Raw genomic sequence first — 21740 nt, forward strand, 5'->3', positions numbered from 1 at the left:
TTCCCAACAGCCAAAGCAAAAAGGGCAACAACTATGATCAGTTACATGATTCATAAAATCCCACAGGTTAAAAAAAAAAAGAAGAAAAAAAAAAGAGCATTCCATGGATGAGCAGCTTCTGTTGTGACTTTCTGAACATGCATTCTCCCACAAGCCCTTCACCAGGTGACTATATGTATACGGTAGCTGATGCCTTCAACAATATCCTCCCACCAATACAATATTCTTCCATATAGCTATGTCAGCAAGCACGGCAGGGGCTCCTCAGCTCTCCTGGCAATCAACAAAATCCTAAAACTACAAAGTTCCCAGGGATGCATTTCTAGTTTCCCCATCCTGCACTAAGGGTCCCCACCACTCAAGTTTCCATGGTAACAAGGTTATATAAGAGAACACAAAGGGCAGCATTAGGACAGCGTCATCAACAAAGCGACCGTTTATACACTTGATCTTCCCTCACGTGCTCCTCCTGTCTTCACAAGTCTATTTTACTGTATTTTATTTGAGACAGGGTTTCACTCTGTCACCCAGGCTGGAGTGCAATGGCACAATCTCAGCTCACTGCAGCCTCGACCTCCTGGGCTCAAACGATCCTCCCGCTTTAGTCTCCTGAGTAGCTGGGACCACAGGCGTGTGCCACCATGCCTGGCTAATTTTTTGTATTTTTTGTAGAGATGTGGTCTCACTATGTTGCCTAAGCTGGTCTCGAACTCCTGGGCTCAAGTGATCCACTCACCTTCTCCTCCCAAAGTGCTGGGACTACAGACGTGAGACACTGCCCAGTCATGTCCTCACAAGTCTAGTCTTTGGCAATCTCTTGCTGATTGAAGGAGCAAATATACAGTGCCAACAACCAGAAAGCAAAACTGCAAACCTGGAAGAAGAAGGAGGATGTCATGGAGTCAATTAAAGTGACACCAGAGAATTGCTCAAAACCTACCCCAAAGCTGTAAGAAAGGGCAGCTGGTACAGTCAGACCTGTGAGCAACTGAAGAAGAGAAACTCAGCCAGGATGAGGACAGAAGGTGGCTTCAAAGAGAGAACGTGATGATGAAAGAACCAAGAGAAGCCCTCAGAACTGATTGTGAAAGAGTGACCCTGTTGCTTAAGCTGAAGTCAGGTGTGAAGTGAAGAACATGCAACGTTGAAAATCTGGCAAAAAAAATCTGCCCAAATCCTTTGTTCATTCTAAGCATTAACATGTGGTTACCACTAAAGTCTACATTTTGTTGGCCAGGCGCGGTGGCTCAAACCTGTAATTCCAGCACTTTGGGAGGCCAAGGCAGGCGGATCACGAGGTCAGGAGATGGAGACCACAGTGAAACCCTGTCTCTACTGAAAATACAAAAATTAGCCGGGTGCAGTGGCGGGCGCCTGTAGTCCCAGCTACTCGGGAGGCTGAGGCAGGAGAACGATGTGAACCCGGGAGGCAGAGCTTGCAGCGAGCTGAGGTCACGCCACTACACTCCAGCCTGGGCGACAGGCGTCTCAAAAAAAAAAAAAAAGTCTACATTTTGTTAAATCTAAAATAAAATCATTTTCATAACTTTTCATTTCTTTTCAGAATGAAGTCTTAAAAACGTTTTTTATACTATTGGCCAGGCACAGTGGCTCACGCCTGTAATCCCAGGACTTTGGGAGGCCGAGGCGGGCAGATCACGAGGTCAAGAGATCAAGACCTTCCTGGCTAATACGGTGAAACCTCGACTCTACTAAAAATACAAAAAATTAGCCGGGCGTGGTGGCGGGCACCTGTAGTCCCAGCTACTCAGGAGGCTGAGGCAGGAGAATAGCATGAACCCAGGAGGCGGAGCTTGCAGTGAGCCGAGATTGCACCACTGCACTCCAGCCTGGGCGACAGAGTGAGACTCAGTCTCAAAAAAAAAAAAAAAAAGTTTTTCCCATTATTAGCCATAAAACTTTGATTTATTAAGTGGACTCATTTTAAGTGGCCTTTCTCAGATAACAGTTTCCTTCGGATAATCCAGATGTCCTTCCTGTAACTACCTTTATAAACTGTGTTTAAGATCATAGGTGAAAATTGAGAGGGTGGCCCACAGCAGACACGTGGCCAAATAAAATCTCAACCTCCAAAGTTCAGGCTCCTACTTATAAATAAAGCCCAGTTCCATTCTAAGCCTGGGAAGAAAGAGCCAACACCCTCACCTAAGCCAGGTGACTGTATCTGTCTAGGATCAAAAACATAACCAATGTTATCCATCTTTCTTCTCGGGAAACTATTTCCAGGAAGAACAGAAAATTCAGTAAGCACCACAAAAATGTTTTGGTTCTTGTTTAAAGAGGTTTAATATTGCATTTGCTTTGAATGTTGATGTGTGAATCCACTGAGTTCCTCTACGGTTTAAAGTCACTGGTTTTAGAGGCTACTTTTTACTAGGAATAAAAGGCCTTTTAAGGAAAACATTTGGGTGTAAACAGAGATGGGGGTCTCCCAGCTGCCAAAATCAACAGCAAAGCTGGTTTCTGAGGCCAGACTGGAGAAGCAGGTTGAGAAGGGCGGATCTGTGCCTCTGTGGTGGGAGGGGCTCCCCTCCGTGGCCCGGTGGTGGAGATGCTTCCAAGATGAGAGTACAGAAAGCAAATGCAGAACCTCCATGCCTCTCCATCCTTCCCTCATTTTGAACAGAGACAGCAGCTACCTGTGACTGCCCTGGGGTAAATTTGCAGCACCTGGGGTAAATTTCTTCCCACGCCTGCCGGCAGCAGTCGAGACAGAAGCTGGCACAGGGCTGCCCTACTTGTGAGCCAGGCAGCAAAAACCAGGCGCTGAGGCTCAGAACTGCTGACTCAAGCCTCCATGAAGGAACAGAAATCCAGAAAGCTGGGCCAGAAATAGCATCCATGAGCATCTATTGATAGCATAAAGTCCGTGGGCAGAGTAAGTGAATGAGCGTGTCAGCATGGGTGGGTGTGTGTGCGCCTGCATGTGTGTTAGCAAGCCCTAAAAATATTTCCCTCTTTCCATAACCATCCGAGAGGCCCTGTCAGTATAATTCCCTCTACACCCCGCCTAACCGTGGCCAGCTGCAATTAATATATAAGTGTGTCTGAGGGTAAGAGATTATTTTTCCTAAATTCTCAGATCTTTAGCAGTTGATGTGTACATGGGAAGAAAATCTTCCCGTGACAATAGACTGACCAAATTCCTGCTTCATCTTGGCTGAGCTTAAGGAATTGTTGTGAGAGAGAGCTGGACACAGGCATGACAAGGTTTCCTAACAGCCTGCAGAGGCTATTAGCCATCAGTTTGGCAAAAACTAAATGCATGGCATATTTACATATTTTTCTGCATATCTTTAAACTATTACTCCAGGAAGACATGAAGGTTGCTACTTTGCATAAGCATTTCCCCTGTGCTGTGACTGCCTGCCTCGGAATCTACCTGTGCCTACGATATTAAGCCCAGTTTATACACACACCCATGCCCCAGTATGGGATGGCTCCTTTGTCCTAGCAGCAGCAAGTTGGCTCCAAGAGGGAGCCTGGCCCAGCATCAGGCCTTTGGAAGCCCTCAATAACTATGAGCATACAAATGGAGAAATGGGTAGACAGAGCTGTACTTGCAGACACAGAGGAGAAAGGCAGACATCCAAACTGTTTCCAGCTGAGACCAGGGCTGAAGGCAACTCAAGGAGGTCCTCCCTAGGATGAGCCCTTCCAGGGCTGCAAAGAGACCCCAGGTACCACATGCAGAGCCCAGAGCCAGCTCCCCAGTCTCCCTGACCTCAACAATCTCCCTAGTGGCAGATCTTGTTTATTTGTGTGATTGGAGGGCGGGGGGGAGGAAGACAGGTTGGGTGCTCAGCAGTAAGGTTTGAATTAAACTCTCTTCCTCAGACACCTAAGTCAAAGAGATGAATAGAAAGAAAGGGACATTTTTTACTCACTGGCATCCTTAAGCTGACCCTGAGAAGTTATTAGTCCTCTGTGCTTCCGTTTTCTCATCTGTGCAATGAAAATAGTAACAGTTCCTCTTCCATAACATGGAGGGTGCAAGGTTTAAATGAGATAATATGTGAAAAGGCCCGAGGTACTGCAGTGCCAGGCATACAGCAAGTGCTCAATACATGTTTAGCTGTGGCTGCTGCTGTGGTTGTTTTGTGAAAAAGCAAGAAATCACTTTGGCCTGAGGAGGACTTGGTGCCCCTGCTTCACTGACTCTCACAACATCTCTGGGACTCCAAGCCCGAGGGCTGCAATCAGGCAGAGGAGTTAGAGGCTGGAAGGCTTCCTGGAGGAGTCCACAGATATGAGATGACCCAACCCAAATGGTTCCCGCCACAGCTTTGGCCTCAGAGCTTGGGGCCTCGGCCAGTGTTCTGACTTTGCTGGGCTTCAGTTGTCCCATCTATAAAAGGGGCACAATAAAAATATCTGCCTGACAGGACTGTTACGCACATTAAATGAGATGAAATATATATCGGGCCAGGCGCTGTGGCTTATGCCTGTAATCCCAGCACTTTGGGAGGCGGGAGGATCACCTGATGTCAGGTGTCAGGAGTTTGAGACCAGCCAGGCCAACATGGTGAAACTCTGTCTTTACTAAAAATACAAAACTTAGCCGGGCGTGGTGACCTATGCCTGTAATCCCATCTACTGAAGATGCTGAGGCAAGACAACTGCCTGAACCTGGGAGGCGGAGGCTGCAGTGAGCCGAGATCACACCACTGCACTCTAGCCTGGGAGACAGAGCAAGTGAGACTCCGTCTCAAAAAAAAAAAAAAAAAAAAAAGAAAGAAATATATATCAAAAGCATTGCTCTCAGTGCTTGGTACATAGAAAGTCCTCAGTAAAGGCCAGATGTTATCACAAGAGTAAGAAAACCAGAGCCACTCTGTGATGCTCCAGGGAGAACCTGAAACCTAATCCCAGCCAGAGCCTATTACCTTGCTCTCCATCCTTTTCTCCACAAGGCCCCAGTTCCCACCCTGAGTCCTGCCAAACGGCGCTGCAGCAGTCAGCGTTCTGGCCACAGAGAGTGAGGATGCAGGACGGCTCAGCCCATTTCCCCAACTACGTCAGTCTGGACAGATGTCTCAGGCTGTGTTGGCAGAGGCACTGCAGGTACCACGTGCCAACCTCGGGACAAGCTGCCTCCTCTTGGAAATGAAGGAAGGACAATGCACCAGGGAATCATGTCATCAAGTCAGCCGTGTCAACACGTGTTTATGGAATGGAATGGAATAGAGTATCGCTGCAGCCCACCAAGTAAGGGAAGGTCCGTGCCAATCGTGGACACATATAGGGTTAGTACATATGTACTGGCCACCATGTTAAGCTTCTCCCTGTGGTTTGAGCAGAGCCGCTCTGGCCAGACTGCAGGTCCTCCAACCTGGAAGACTTCCCCCTTTCATTTTTGTTTGCTTATTTCTTTTTGTTGTTGTTGTTTGATCTTCCATCCCTCTTTAAGAAATCATTCTGATTTTATTCATTGGCTTTCAGCTCCATTATCTAAACCCAAGAAAGGCAGGCAGGACCCTGTAATTCTTTCTGCAAAGCCAGGAAATGATGCTCGGCGAGATGGTATTTAGACAGAGATGGGAGCAGGGACACCAAGGTGGGGCACAAGGTGGGCAAGTCATCCTCAAAGAGCCACCATCCTTTGCCTCTTAGCCCAGGAGAATACTCCAAGGTCTCCATGTTTGGTGGAACCACATGGGGAATCACACCCCTCTGGCCCTGGGCCCCAGCCTTGGGCAGTAAGGGGAGGAAATGCTGGTGCCAAGCCCCAGGCCCTGGGCAACTTCTCCCAGCGAGCCCCTGCCCAGAGTCACAGTCCAGCCTGGGAGTAGTCACCTCTGCAGTGTCACCCGCAGACATAGTGTGGCCCACGCTGCAGGGTCACCACTGTATCCCAGCACCTGCCTTCAGCCTTGCACAGAGCAAATGCTCAATCAACGTTGGTGAATGGATGAATGCAAGGCACAAAGACAGACCTAGGTCCCTTCCATCCCCACGGCCACTGCTTTAGTTCAGGCCACCACTGTCTCCCACCTGGACCACAGGAACAACTTCCACATGGCCCTCTGACCTCTGGCCTCTCCTCCACCCACCCTCCTCCTCGCCACCAGAGATATTTCCCCAAACTAAATTCCATCCTGACTCTCCCCTGCTTGAAAAGAGAAGACATGTTTCTTTGCACTTCTTGGGCACCAGCAAACTCCCCAGTCTGGCTGCAGGCCCCTCTAAATCTGAGGACCACGGCCACCTTGGCTGCTCATCCTGCTGCTCTGTCTGAGACCGCCATACCTCCCTCTAGTCCCTCCAGTTCCTCTCTGACCTGCTGCCTGCATCTGCTGGGCCTCGCCACACCCCAAGCTTTGGCACATTTGATTCCTCTTCCCTGAAGCACTTTTGCCCTTCTTTACCCTCAGCAAACACCTAGTCATGCTGCAAAACTCAGCAGTGATGCTGCCTCCTCTGGGAAGCCTTCCCAACTTCTCCAGGCAGAGTCAGGTGCTCCCTTCTCTTGAGTCTTTTGTTCTCAGCTCTATTGGAGAGTTTATCATGTTGTACTATGTTAAGTTTATCATGTTGTATTGTTCTGTTTCCAGAACAGCTGTTTCTGTCTGCCTCCTTTTCCCCATCACTGCTGGGAGTCGGAGTGGGAGAATGTGAATTCAATGCCTCCTACTTGTCAAACACAGAGCTACATTCTTCATGTACATTTACTACTCACAATAACCCCCAAAAGGTGGATACTACTAGCCCCATCTTAAAGATGGGTAAACCAAGGCTCAGAGTAGTCAAGTAACTCACGCCACGTCACACAGCTGGTAAACAGGCATGTCTTTCCAACTTCATGCTCCTTCCCCTGCACCACATGCCAAATAGTCTGTGACATAGAATCAACCGGGATGTATCTGCCCAGAGGCTGGCTGGCAGGATCAAAAAATGCAAACAAAGCAAAAGAGAGGACCCAGGAACGCTGTATGACTCCACCTAGACTCCAGCACTCAGCAGGTCCTTCTCCTGACAGCGAAGTGTTAAAGAAACTGACTCATCAACACGGCGAGGCACTCGGGCATGGTGGGGTCCTGAGCCGCACGTGCCCGTACCATATCCCATCCCACCCCACCTCCCTGGGCCCTGCCTCCCTTGGTTTGGGGGTCTATTTCTCCACCTCCTTTGGGGCACTCTGTGACCAGCCATCTCCTGGCCACCCCTCTTTCTGCACCTCCACTGGGTCTGAGGGCTTGAGAGCACGCATTTGGCTTGGAAGGAACGCAGCCTCCTGGAGGGCAAGCACCTAAAACCATCAAGTGGCAGCCGAGGGCCGTCCCTGGGCAGCCGTGCTGGGGGAGGAGGGTGGGCTCCTGGCCTCAGCTGCCCCTATTCAAGGCAAGAAGGGCCCCCACACTGCCCTGGAACCTTCCACCCAGCAGTGCTGTGCTGAGCACATCCAGCCACGCCCTCACAGATTCCTGCCCATATGTCCCTCCCTGAGCCCCACTTCAGGGCGGGATCCCCTTCCCAGCTGCTCTAGGGGCCGTGGGACTGCCGCCCAGATGGCGTCACAAGCTGAAGCTTTGCAGTTTCTCCCAGCTGTGCCCCCAGAGTAGGGCCAAGGAGCCCCACTGCTGCCGGCTCTCCTTCCCCTCCCCTCCTAGAAGAAGGAAAAGAATTGCAGACCTGCGCCTACGGAACCGAGGGGGCCACCGTCTAACTGACACCCTCTGCACCTGCTCCTCAGGCTGAAGCCAGCGGGACAGCCCAGCACCCACTCCGCAGCAGCTCACATTCCGGAGGCTGAGCAGGAGCCAGGGGACCCATCGATGCCTCCGCGCGTCTCCCCGGCCGCTGACGTGGCTCAGCGTAGTTACGCTCAGTCTGCCCTGGACCCAGTGGGCCTTAGAGGCAAGAGAACAATGGAAACTTGACCTGCGTAATCAAGGAATGATGCCACGAGAGCCCAGTTTGGTCAGCGCAGAGTCTAATCCCCAGAGACCCTCAGCCCAACAACCCAGCCCCTTTCCCTGGTGAGGCAGAGAGGCTCATCCGCACCCCGCCTACAAGGCAAAGTGCCGCGCTGGGGAGCAGGCTGGCGAACTGGCTCCAGAGCGAAGATGCATCATGTTTTCCAAAGGGCTGACTTCTCTAACTCGGGTGGAGGGAATGGGGAGGTTTCTGCCCTTCCCCTCCTGCGCAGGAAAAACTCTCGGGTCTTGGATTAGTGTTGACAGAGGGAAGGGAGCAATTTGGGGCAGCTGCCCAGGGCGGGTGGGGCCGGGACTGTGGGGGCACCTCACAGGAAAGCCTGAAGAGCCAACACCACAGCCGCCACAGGCTGCAGCTCAGGGCAGCCATTTCTCAAGGGGTGTCTCCTAGGCCTCCTGCCCAGCACCGGGGATCCGGCTTCCTCCCTGCAAGAAGCTCAGCTGCTTCTCCCATCCCGTTTCTCCCGGGTCTATCCAGACAGCCCTTGGCCAGGTTTCCAAGTCACTAATTCCTAGGGGACAGCTGTCCGCAGCAGGGAGAGGCCAACTCTGAACAGAGACGACCCACACCCACTCAGCTCATGTCCAACCCACCAGGCTCTTTGCCACAAGCTCTCAGAGGTCAGCTGTGGCTGCCTTGGTGAGGTGAGGGCTTTCAACCTGTATTCCTGGGAATTCTTATTGTCAGACCCCTCGCCTGGCTTCAGCCTCGTACAGCTCTCCAAAGAGCTGACAGCTCTGGAAAAGTCAGGGTGACCTGCTGACCCCACAAGGCCTCAGGAGGGCTACGCTGGAGGGGAAAGGAAGGCCCATCAGAAGCGTGGTCACTGCAGCAATGGTATCCTTCCCAGGCAGGGTTAGGAGGCAGAGACTTGAAGCTCTCTCTCCTTCCCGGAACCTCGCTTTTCTCCCTCTCAAAGTCACATCTGTTCTCCCCAAGGCCTATGGCCTAATGGTTACCAATGAGAGTAGGGGGAGGGGAGTGTGAAAACTCCTGGAGAAAAGCCATTTGCACTGGAAATGTGGGATTGTGTCATCGTTTCCACAGCAGCCGTGAGAAGCAGGAAGAGGCAGCAGGAAGTCACCCAGCATGTTTGCAAGAACAGAGCATCTGTCGATTCTGTAATAAGATGTGCCGTGGGCTTTCTTTGTCAATACACCAGGTCTCACTGCCTCGCTGCTCCCCTCCAAGCCCAAAGAGAGAAGACAAAGCCACAGATGTGGCGGGCACTGCAGCTGCCTGCGCATAACACCCAGAAGGCACGCTGGCTCCAACAGGCGATGCCCGGCTGGTGGCAGGAACCCATGGAAGACATATTTCCAAATCAAGAGTCCAACCAGGACCTCAAATTCTGGCTCACGCCTGTAATCCCAGCACTTTGGGAGGCTGAGGCAGTCGGATCACCTGAGGTCAGGAGTTCGAGACCAGCCTGGCCAACATGGTGAAACCCCATCTCTACTAAAAATACAAAAATTAGCCAGGCATGGTGGCGGGTGCCTATAATCCCAGCTACTCGGGAAGCTGAGGCAGGAGAATTGCTTAAACCCGGGAGGCGGAAGTTGCAGTGAGAAGAGATCAGGCCATTGCACTCCAGCCTGGGCTGTAAGAGTGAAACTCCGCCTTAAAAAAAAAAAAAAAAAAAAAATCTGGCTCAGCCTGGGTGAATAACGACTTCCATTTCAGTGAAATGAAATGTTCAACCTTACATTTTTGAAACTTGCTTTGAAAACCTCCAGGAACTCATCCAAAGGGAAAAAACACGGTTTATTGGATCCCTGGATCCAGGCCATGGCCCCATGGTTGAAAGCAGCTGTGGAGAGAGTCGAGGTGGAGAGTACACTGAAGGTGATGGAACCACAGCTGTCAGGGAGCCCCAGGAAAAGGGGGCCTCAGTCCTAAAACCACTCCTGTCTTGGCAGGCAGCTAGCCAGGTCTTTAACAATGCAGATCTGACCGTATCACTGTACCGCCTGGGCGCTTCTGGACGCTCTTAAAAGAAAGCCCAAGGAGCCCATGACCAAAGCTGCTACAATCGGAGCAATGAAATAACGTAGTATTGGATTATAACCCAAAGAATAAAATGAACATCCAGGAGTCCACGCAGATATAAATACATGATTGAATCAATTAACAAATGAAGGAGAAGAGACAAATCTCCTGTGCAGAAAAACTCTAAATAATTTCTGTAGATGTTCTGTCCCAACAGAGGAGGAGCACAACTCTCCACCCCTTAAATGTGCACACAGTGACTTCCTTCCACAGACTACAGTACTGAAAGGGGGAAAAAAAGGAACTTGGCGGGGTGCAGTGGCTCATGCCTGTAATCCCAGCACTGTGGGAGGTCAAGGCGGGCAGGTCACTTGAGGTCAGAAGTTCAAGACCAGCCTGGCCAACATGGTGAAACCTTGACTCTACTAAAAATACAAAAATTAGCCAGGCGTAGTGGCAGGAGCCTGTAATCCCAGCTACTCAGGAGGCTGAGGCAGGAGAATAGCTTGAGCCTCTGGGATGGAGGCTGCAGTGAGTGGAGATGGCACCACTGCACTCCAGCCTGGGTGACAGAGTGAGACTCTGTCTCAAAAAAAAAAAGTAACTTTACAGTGGAGACAGTCAACAAACATGACCTCAGCCAAGCAACTGAGGTCAATGTCCGCAGTGATATGTCATGTTGATGGTATGTACCCTTGATAGGATGTGATGAAAATGACACTTGATCTCTGTTCTTCCTCCCAAAACCCACAGGCCCAGTCCAATCATGAGAAAAGCATCAGACAAATTCCAATAGTGGGGCATCCTACTAAATACCCAACCAGAACTCCTTAAAACTGTTAAGGTCATCAAAAACAAGACAAGTCTAAGAAGAAACTGCCACAGCCAAGAGGCACCTACAGAAACAAAATGGAAATGTGGTTTCCTGGATGGGATCCTGGAACAGAAAAAGGACATTAGGGAAAAACTAAGAAAACGTGAATCAACTATTGTATTAGTCCATTTTCTGTTGCTTATAGCAGAATACCTGAAACTAGATAACTTATAAAGAAAAGTAGTTGTTTTCTTACAGTTATGGAGTCTGAGAAGTCAAAGGTCAAGGGGCTGCATCTGGTGAGGGCCTTCTTGCTGGTGGGGACACTGCAGAGTCCAGAGGTGGTTCAGGGCATCCTATAACAAGGGGGCTGAGTACGCTAGCTCAGGTCTTTTTTCCTCTTCTTATAAAGCCACCAGTCCCACTCCCATGATATCCCAGCAATCCATTAATTCACGAATGGATTAGCCCATTCATGAGTGCAGAGCCACATAACCCAATCACCTCTTAAAGGCCTCAACTCTCAATACTGCCAGATTGGGGGTTAAGTTTCAGCATGAGTTTTGGAGGCAAGAAATACTCAAACCATAGCAACTATAGACTTTAGTTATTATAATAAAGATGTATCAATATATCAATAACTTTTTTTTTTGAGATGGACCACAGGGTCCATGCACATGCTGTTTCTCCCCAGCAATATCTATTCTCTTCCCAGTATCTTCAGCAACCTCCAGCCCAGCCCATGCATAACCCACTCAGCTTAAGCTCTCAGTTGCTTCCCTGGGAAGCCATCCTCAGCTACCCAGACTAAGTGAGGTTGTGGGTCACATCCATCCGGGGTGCTGCACTTCTCCCCAAGTAACTGATTGCTCCATCTCTATCTTCCAGCATTGGATGCTCCTCGAGGGCAGGACGGTGCCTGTCTTCCAGACCTCCGTGTCCTGTCCCCAGCACAGTGACTGGCCCAGAGTAATCCCAAGTTCATGTTGCTGAATGCTCAGATGTGTAAATGAATGAGATTCAGAAGCAACCCACACAGAGTGGGCTCCAGGGCTAAAGGTGAGATCACCCAGTGTGCCCGCTATGACAGGTTGACAGCTGTGAGCTCATATGACCTCAGGAAAGACAGACATAGAGCAAATGGGTCCCATTTGTGTCTGCTGGTGCCAGGAGGCACCAGAGATGCTCTCTGACCCTAAGACATCAGCAAAAGGTCTGGAGGTTGAAATTTTTATTTTAGATTTCATCAAAAATCTACTCTAGCCCTTGGATAAGTTCTTTTAAAAAAAAAAATGAGGTATAACTTACATACCAAAAAATAGTAAAATTCACTCTTTTTAGGTATATAGTTCCGCAAATTTTACAGAACATTTCCATCACCCCCACAAAGATCTCTTCATGCCCATTTGTAGTCAACACAAATCCCAGCCCCTGGTGCCCACTGATCTGTTTTCCATTCCTTATTGTTTTTCCTTTTCCAGACTCTCATCTAGACTGAATCATGTAGAATGTAGCCTTTTGAGTCCAGCCTTTCTCACTTAGCCTAATGCATTTGAGATTCATCAATTTAGTTGCATGAATCAATGGCTTGTTCCTTTTTATGGGTGAGTAATATTCCTTGGCATAGATATACCACAATTTGTTGATCCTTTCACCAGTAGATAGATATCTGGGTTGTTTCAAATTTGGGGCAATTATGAAGAATACATGCATACAAGTTTTTAGGTAGACATATATTTTCATCGTCCATAAGTAAATATCTAAAAATGGGATTGCTGGGTCATATTGTGGATTTATGTTTACTTTTATACGAAACTGAAGGGCAGAATATTTGGGAAGAGTAATTGTATTTCTTTCTCCAACACATTTTGGTTGTGCACCTACTATGTCCAAGGCAAACCAAGGGTGTTTCCCCAAACACCTGGGGACGTTCCTGCTACCCAACCTCTGCTTGTGCTATCTCACCAGCAGAAAAGCAGACCTCCCATACATTTCCCTGTCCTTGGGCCCAGAATTATGGTAGACCAGGCACTGCGGTGGATCCAAGAGGAGTGGAACAACAATCTGCCAACAACAATCTGAAGGATGGAAAGTCCCTCTGGGACTCAGGACCAACAGAGCTGCAGGGAGATGCCAGGAGATACAGGACAGAGAAGAGTTTAATGGTCTGGGTGGCATCATCCAGATAAGGCAGACTCTGGCTCAGCTCTGGGCCTACCCTACTATTACCCAGTATTCTAGAATATCATCTGCATGTGGTGATGATGTTCCCTTCCTCTGATTTCTCTACTACTTCCGGACACTCTGGTTTGGCAGCTGGTTGTCTACGCTTTGGGCACCCCTTATATTCTTGCCCTCTACCATGGCTTAGCTTTCAGCACTGTGTGCTTCCCAGCCAGCAGGAGCTCCCTAAGGACCGAGGCCTGCCGTTCTCAGCACACCCAGATGCATTTGGCTCTCTACAAAATACTGTCCAAGAATGCTCTTTAGGAGGCTTTAATGATTTATAATCAAAACCAACTGCTTGCATGGAAACAGGAGTTCCAAATACTTGCTCTAATCATTAACTTTATGTGTCAACTTGGCAGGCCCATTGAACCCAGATATTTGATCCAACCTGTCTCCATTTCACTGTGGAGATATTTTTTTAGATGAGATTAATATTGAAATCAGTAGATTTTGAGTAAAGCTGATTACCTCCCATAATATGGGTGGACCTCATCCCATCAGTTGAAGGCCTTAAAGGAAAAGGACTGACCTCCCCCAAGGAAAAGGGAATTCTGCCAACAGATGGCCTTGGGGCTCTGCTACATCAACTCTTCCCTACTCTCCAGCCTGCCAGCCTACCCTGCATTATTTCAGACTTGCAAGCCCCCACAATCACATGAGCCAATCCCTTAAAATAAATCCCTCTCTCTGTATATACATATACATATAAATACATACACATATAGATCATCCATCCATCTATCCACCCATCCTGTTGGCTCTGTTTCTCTGCAGAACCCTAACGCACTCGCTCACACCATGCTTCCCACCGTGACATGAGGAGCAGGTGGGCAAGGGTAAACCTGAGATTGGCTACGGCCCAAAGGGTCAGAGACATGGTCTCACAGGGCCAAACGGTCACTGCCTTGTTACCATCCTAAATGCGGCTCACCCCAAGACCTAGGGGGCAGAGACCAGGCCCCTGCTCTCAGAGGGCAGCTGCTGCGGAGGGGGGCTGCGCAATACCTGCTGAGGTCCTTGGCTGGATCTGGGCAGGAGGGAGTGGAAGCTTCTACTCCGTCACCAGCTGGGGCAGAAGGTGAAGCTATGTGTTCTGCAGCCGAGGAAGCAAGACCCGCACGGGCAGCAGCTGGGCAGATGCTAAGGACACAATGAGGGAATTATTCCACATGGGGCTGGGCTCATTAATGGCACATTCATCAGGCCCCATTCACCCCACCCAACCCACCCGCCCACACATGGAATGGACTCTTTAAATCCCAGCACTCGGCTCCCCGGCTTCCCCACCCAGGCCTCCACTTCTGCACAGCAGGGCCTGTGGCTGCAAGGAAGCGGCTCCCAGGCCAGACCCTTAAGCTCCTCCCTTTTAAGCTCCTGTAGAACGGGGTTGCTTTAACAGAGGCAGCTCAGGTGTCCGGGACACACTATGTGAGTTTTCTCGTTTGATTTTTGTTTAGAGGAGATTTTTTTAATGATTTCTATTCATTTTTGATAGTCAATGAAACTCTATGAGGTGAGAACTAAAATACAACTTTACAAATTCCCCAGGCTTTGCCCGCAAATCCCAAGGCTGAGAAAAATCCAGGGGAAAAGGCTGATGGGTAATTCGGGAACCTGCCCCGGGGCCAGTTGGGCCACCCGTGTCCTGGGGGAGGAATAAGTTTCAGAGCCGGAGTGTGGCCCTCGGGTAGGGAACGAGTGCCCCCTGCTGGACAGCCAGGGAACCACAGAGTGCGGGGCCTCCGGGGGTAGCACTAGAGACCACTCCCCACAAAAACCAAAAGGCGCAGGCTTGCAGTGCAGAAGAGGTTCTGATTTTCCCCACTGGCAAAAAGCAAGGCTAGCAATGGCCTCCACAGACTAAAGCCTGGGAACAGCTTTCAGGGTGGTGCCCTCCCAGCCTCTCCAGCCATCCCTGCTCCGGTCCACAGCGGGACTGGCCAGGCTGAAGGTGTCTTGGGGTAGCCAGGCTGGAATACAAGACCCAGCACAGAGAGCCTGAAAGCCAGCCTGAGGTGGTAGCTGGGGTTTGTGGCGTCGCAGCCCTTGCAGTGAGGAATCACTGCTTCCCTCTGGGGGTAAACACCTCCAGGGAGCTCCCAGATTGCAGGAGTCCAGGGTGCGTGGGCCTCTGGGCTGCTATGTCTGCTCACTCCATCTCCTCGAGGTCCACCTGAGAGGCTAGCAGCCTGGTCTGAAGGGCAGCTGCCATAGGCGCCCACACTGCACACTGGACAGAGGACTCAGTCTTGCCCATAAGTCTGGTCACAGCTTAGCAGATTCTGCAGGTCCAGCAGGCACTTCCCAGCCCCTCACCGCCCTGGCCTCAGAGCTCCATGAGGACAGGGGCCACATGTGCCACATCCACCCCAGGATCCCAACCCTGGGCCAGGCCGCCCACAGCAGGCAGAGGGGACGCTGCCAAGTGTCCAACTGGCTGCAACCAAGTGTGGGAGCAGAGCCAGGGCTGGAACCAACGCTGCCTGCTCCCTCGGGGCTCCACAGAGAAAAACAGAGCCCAAGGAATAACGACCTAGGAAAGCCCAGAGCAGACCAATCCAAGGGGGAACAAAAATTACAAGTGCTTGGAGGAAACCCAGCAAAAGAGCAAAGTGGATTTCCAGATGGAGTGACTGGCCTCCTTTGTCAAACTATTATTTGCAACAATTTGGGCAATGGCTACAATTAATTATTTTGTAAAAGAATGACTCAAAATGAATAATGCAAACTACCAGAGGCGTTTAAGCTCCTTAAGAGAGCTATTTTGCACTTTGGAGGCCGACGTGTACTCATAATCGGCAAATGGACCACTTACAAACACAAACTACTAGTCTAACTTCGCTTTCTCAAGAAATTACACTGGTGTGCTCCTCCCTCCACCACACACATCTCACCAAGATTTTACTCCGTTTAATGCAAATTGAGGAAAGGTGGTATTGTTTGTGGTTTTGTGATTTAAGGGTACTGTATCAAACTGCAAGGAAGGATCTCTGTCTTAGAAAACGGTGGCAGGGGGAGGGGGAGATGCTACCTTACATCTGTGGCCCACTGCTAATCACAGCAAAGCCAGCTCTGTGACAGCTGACAGCTCTGGGATCTGATGCAGATGCCCAAGGCTACACCTGCCCCATCTCTGAGAACATCCTGGGGCAGCACAACCAAGGCTCACTCACCAAGCTCCCCCGCCTGCCCTTAACACCCACAGCTGCTCCTGTTCCTGAGGGGCCACCTGGCTGCTCCCTCTTCCCTTCCTTCTGTTGGTCCCAACTGCCATGGCCACACCCTTCCTGCGCTGGCTGGGTCCCATTAGCCAAAGGCATCAAACAAGTGTGACTCAACAGCTCATTTAAGAAAGGCGCCCCCCTCCTTCCACCGCCTGTTGGCTCATACCCAGGGGCCGAGGAGGTCAGGCTCCCACCAGGAAACACTCAGTGACTCACCATCCAAGCCCAAGCGCTAACACATGGGCCCTCACAGATTCCTCCTGGGCCCAACAGAACTTCTCCTCTTCCCTCCTCACCCTGCTTCTCCTCCTCCCCCAATTTTCCCAGCGTGGTAGTGGCACCATCAGCCCGCCAGGCCCTGGCACTGACTTCCAGTTCTCTCATTCCCATGCCCCTCATCACCCCTTCCTGCTGAGTCACCTCCTTCTCCTTCTGGAAGCTGCCCTCTCTGAGCAGGACTCCTGAGCTATCCTGCTGTGCCTGCTTTCCGTTTTGTCCCCTCAGATCCAAGGCCCCACAGCCACCAGAATGACCCAACTCAAGTTCTCATCAGGTCCTTCCACTGACTAAAGCCCTCCCTGGCTTTCCACGGCATTCGGAAGCTGGTCCTCCAGGAGCCTAGTCAAGGTCCCTTGAACTCCCCCTGAGCTGCCAGAGGGCAATGTAGCTCAAGCAAAGCGAGTTAAGCAGGTGGCGGCAGCCGGCAGCCAGCTCCTCACCAACAACCCCAGTCAGCTCCCGTCTGCGTTCAAGCCTCCCGTGACCAGCAGTGACTCCTCTTAAAGACATTGTTCTCAGGAAGTCGGGCCCTGAACGAACGCCCAGAACCAATCCCAGGCCTTTGCAGAACCTTCCAGACAGCTGCCAAACCAGCCCAGAGACAGCAGGGCACTGATATGGGGTCCCCACGTTCTGTGGTCTCATTCCACCTGCTAGAGTTATCTTGCTGTCTTCCTCCGGCAGGAAGCTAGCCTGGGGCTAAACGTCTGGGATGCCTTTTTCCATTTAAGGAGTTAATCAGCGTTTTCCAAACCTTATTGGAATAACGAAGAAGCTGAATTCAAATTCATGTAGAGTGTTTATATTTTTGGAAGAGGAAGGATATGTTGATTTAAATTCAACCTGCTATTTCTTTTTGTTTAGGACAGAGCTGACAGCTTTTAGCAGGCAGCCATGACTTATTGATCAAGGCATTCTTTCCTGCTAAGCCCAGCTGGACAAGACCTCAGCATTCATCTCAACACAGATCCCTAGAGAACCACTACCATTGGATCAGAGACGATGGATCCGAAGAGTTTGCTGTCCCTGAGTTAGCACCTTGCTAAGGTCCTGACAAACAACAACTGGTCCCACTGCCCATTCGGCTGCAGTCTCCAGCCACACACACGGCTCCAGGGCTCACATTCAGCCCGACAGCCCTGCAGATCCGGCTGCGGTGAGACACCGTCAGCGGCTATTGTCCTTTGATTCCCTGCTCAGGGCTTTTGAGTCCTGCTGGGCAGATCTCTCACTGAACTGATAGCAAATTTCATTTCAGAGATTGGCTGGAGCTGCCAAATTAAGCCCTTGTGCAAGGACAAACACCAGAGTGGCCCAGGCTGTCACGGGAGGGTGATAACAGCCCCCAAGGTGCAGGCCGAACACAACAGTCCTGTTGGCCAGATGGGCGACAGCATCTTATCTCCCATTTCACATCACCATCTGGAAGGCACTTAGCACAACAGCCCTTCCTCCCAGGCCTCTTGATTTTCTTCTTCCCGAATCCCCAAGTGCACGTGATCACATAACAGGGCAAGCGTTAAGGCCGAAGACTCAGGTCATGCTGAAGGTGAGATGCAAAGTGCAAAAAGGAAAGTGCTGTGAAATTGTGGGTTTGGAAAGCCAGGCTTGGCTGATACAAATGCTGGACAGCCAGTCCCACGGAGGCCTGGGACTTGATAAAATGAGACACAGCAATGGGAGACAGAACAGGCATCTCTCAGAGGCAGCCACTGAAAAGCACCAAAGCCAAAATCAGAAGGTGCTGAGAGGTGCTAGTGAATTGGCTGGAAGCTCCGAGGCAGGCACATCCAGATATTTCTGGTCACTGGTGAGATCCACTGGCATTCGAGCACCAGCCAGTTCACGTGAGAGCGTGAGCAGCCCCAAACAAGCTGATCTGCAGATTTCCAGCGAGCGCTGGGCTCCTGCGCAGATAACCCTGAACTGGCTAGTCAGCTCTTCCCCGGCACACGTCTATCCACTTTACCTACACAGAGTGAGCCCGTGCTCAGAGGAGCGATGCTATTTTCAAATTTGGCCCAAGCAAAACTTAAGCAGGAAGGAAAATATTCACCAAGGGAAAAGTGATAAACACCATCCCAAAACCATAGGCGAGGCTTTGGTCTGGCTTGGATCGTCCAGGTTATGAATCCCCATGCCTGGTCATCACCAGCAGCTCTGCGAGCCCAGGGGCAAGCCTTCCTTATGTCCTGAGCTCTCTGGGGATGAGTCCTAGTTTACAGAGGCTACGGGGTGGAGACACAAGGGATAAAAGGAGACTGATCTTGGATATCCAAGATTATTTATTCAGAAAGTCAAAAATCTGCCTATACAGATAAAGCAGCTCAAGAAGCATGAAAAACCAAAACAAGAACAGAATCTTGGGTTAGTGTGAACCATATGAAATTCTCAATATTTGACACTTGCCAATGTGGCAGTTCATGTGGTTCAGCCCAATAGCAGCCAGCCAGACACTGGAAACTCAAAGGCTCTGAAGAAATGTAAAGGTGCACCCCAATTTACTCAGCAAGCTGGGTGCCAGCTTCACAAATTTGATTCATGAATGTCAAAGTACCTTCTCAAGGGTACAAAGGAATTCTGTTATTCAGAGAAGACTTTTGGGAGATCCATTTTCTAAATTAAAAACAATTCCTCCACTTTATCATTCAGTTTTTGTTTGTTTATTTTTTGAGACTGAGTTTCATTCTTATCGCCCAGGCTACAGTGCAATGGCACGATCTCAGCTCACTGCAACTTCCGCCTTCCAGGTTCAAGCGATTCTCTTGCCTCAGCCTCCCAAGTAGCTGGGATCACAGATGCCTGCCACCACGCCCAGCTAATTTTTTTATATTTTTAGTAGACACAACATTTTGCCATGTTGGCCAGGCTGGTCTCAAACTCCTGACCTCAGGTGATTCCTGCCTTGGCCTCTCAAAGCATTGGGATTACAAGCATGAGCCACCGCGCCCAACCTATCATTCAGTTTTTAATAAGGCACCTACTTAAATAAAGCTTCAACTAACCTTTGTGAGGTGGTTGAACTCACTTATGCATACCCATAGAAGGAAGACAAAAACATCTTATTGTGCAGTCAGAAAAAAAAATAAACTAGTTGAAAGGCCAGGGAATTCATACTGACTATAGCTTTTATTTCTTCTCTTGCTTCCAAATCATGAGTTTATTTTATTTTTTTTTTCTGACAGCACAATAAGATTGTCCAGCAAGTGCCTGGACAACACTGCCTTCACCTGGTGGTTCTCCAAGGATTGGAAATGCAGGTATGGGCCCCTCCCAGCACCCCCTCAATCAGACTCTGGGAAGGGGGCAGCAATCTGGGTTGTCAGCAGGTGATTCTGACACACACTGAAGTCTCACCCACAGACACGAGTCCGGTGAGTAATTTTTCAACGGTGTGGATGGGAGTCCTCAAGTTCTCAGGGGACCTCTCTGCGTGGATTCTTGACTGTGGGAAAAACACAGGAGGCTCTTGGATTTGCCCCATTTCACTGCTTAATACATAGTGGTACAGCAGCTGGAAGGTTTCATTGAAAAAACCATTCTGCTTTTTTTTAGGTGGGCCTCACTGTCAACCAGGCTCTCAGCCTGGTCTCAGCTCACTGCAACCTCCACCTCCTGGGCTCAAGCAATCATCCCACCCCAGCCTCCCGAGTAGCTGGGACTACAGGCATGTACCACCACACCCAGCTAATTTTTGTAGAGGCAGGGTTACCCAGGCTCATTCTGCTTTTTTTTTTAAAAAATGAAAATACTGAACAGATGAGAGTACAAGTGGCCATAGGCAATGTGGTCATTTGTAAAAAGTTCTAGAAGATCTGGGCCCAGCTTTCTCTGTCATCCAGGGTTAGCTCAACCCCCGAGGCAGCTTCACAGCTCTTCCCTGAGGAAAGAAGCAAATTTTGACGCCCTCCAGTGGCATTAACAATACAGAACGCAGTGGCAGGCGCCTGTAGTCCCAGCTACTCAGGAGGCTGAGGCAGGAGAATGGAGTGAACCCGGGAGGCGGAGCTTGCACTGAGCCGAGGTCGCGCCACTGCACTCCAGCCTGGGCGACAGAGCGAGACTCCGTCTCAAAAAACAAAAAACAAACAAAAAAAAACAATAGAGAAAGGGTGCATCAAAATCCCTTTCATTTTATTTGAGAAATACCTTAGAGATAGAGGTGCCTTCTCCTTTCTCTGCTACTCAGAAAAAAAAGAGCTCTTGAAACTAGAGGGCAGGGCACCAAAGAATTAGCAGGCAACAGGGAAGGAGGAGTGAGGCTTGCTCTCTGTTTTTCTCTCAGCTGGCTTAAAGCAAATGCTCCAGCCCTACTTTTTTTTTTATTTTTTTAAATTAATTAAAAAAAATTCTGCCAGGTGCAGTGGCTCACGCCTGTAATCCCAGCACTTTGGGAGGCCAAGGCAGGCAGATCACCTGAGGTCAGGAGTTCGAGACTAGTCTGGCCATCATGGCAAAACACCATCTATACTAAAAATACAAAAATTAGCCAGACATGGTGGCACACGCCTGTAATCCCAGCTACTCAGGAGGCTGAGGCAGATCAATCACCTGAGCCCAGGGGGCTGAGTTTGCAGTGAGCCCAGACTGTGCCACTGCACTCCAGCCTGGGCGACAGAGCAAGACTCCATCTAATGTATGTATATATATATATATATGTATATACACATACATACACACACACACACACACACACACATATATATTCATTTCAATTTAATTTTTAAATTTAAACTACTGAAAAGGCACACCTCTCCTGAGGACTGTTTCCAGATTACAGCCTGCCCCCTGCCCCATGTTCGTCCCTCCCCTCATTCCGCATCCCACCGTCTGCCTCTCTCCTTATGGGAAGCAGAAAGTGCAGAGGGATTGCAGGCGGATGGGGTGGCAGGGCCGCTGCTGTGGTTAAATCGCCACTGCACACTGGAACGCCCTGCTTAGTTTCTCCAGCAGATGGGCAAGGTGAAGCGCTGTTGATTCTTGCTATTCACAGTAATGTTCTATCAAGTCGCCATAAACCCTGAATTAGGAAACACTGAATTATTGCACCTAGAGGACATATAGGGGGAGCTTCCTGTGAGTTTCTAGGCACAACATTTTCATCAGTCAATCAACCAAAACATGACCTTGTCCATGTGTGCTTCTGTTTAAAGAACCCTTATTTAATAGGTAATTTTGCTTCATTGAATTCACAGCCACCAGCACTACCCCTCATGCCAGGACAAAGCTTCTCCAAAGCACAACCT

At 49.9% G+C, this 21740-nt stretch overlaps 1 protein-coding gene across 2 annotated transcripts in view; it reads right to left on the minus strand.

Moving 5' to 3' along the window:
- Positions 1-21740, minus strand: part of TACC2 (transforming acidic coiled-coil containing protein 2) — a 226755-nt gene that overhangs the window by 94685 nt on the left and 110330 nt on the right. Inside the window, exon 7 of one of the 2 annotated variants that reach the window (XM_063624980.1) lies at positions 13997-14131. The exons of the other annotated variant lie outside the window; for it this stretch is intronic. Coding sequence (XP_063481050.1) covers positions 13997-14131 — 135 coding nt within the window. The remainder of the gene's footprint in view (positions 1-13996; positions 14132-21740) is intronic. 2 annotated transcript variants of the gene reach the window in all.

This window comes from Symphalangus syndactylus, chromosome 2, assembly GCF_028878055.3.
Source record: "Symphalangus syndactylus isolate Jambi chromosome 2, NHGRI_mSymSyn1-v2.1_pri, whole genome shotgun sequence".
NCBI lineage: Eukaryota > Metazoa > Chordata > Mammalia > Primates > Hylobatidae > Symphalangus > Symphalangus syndactylus.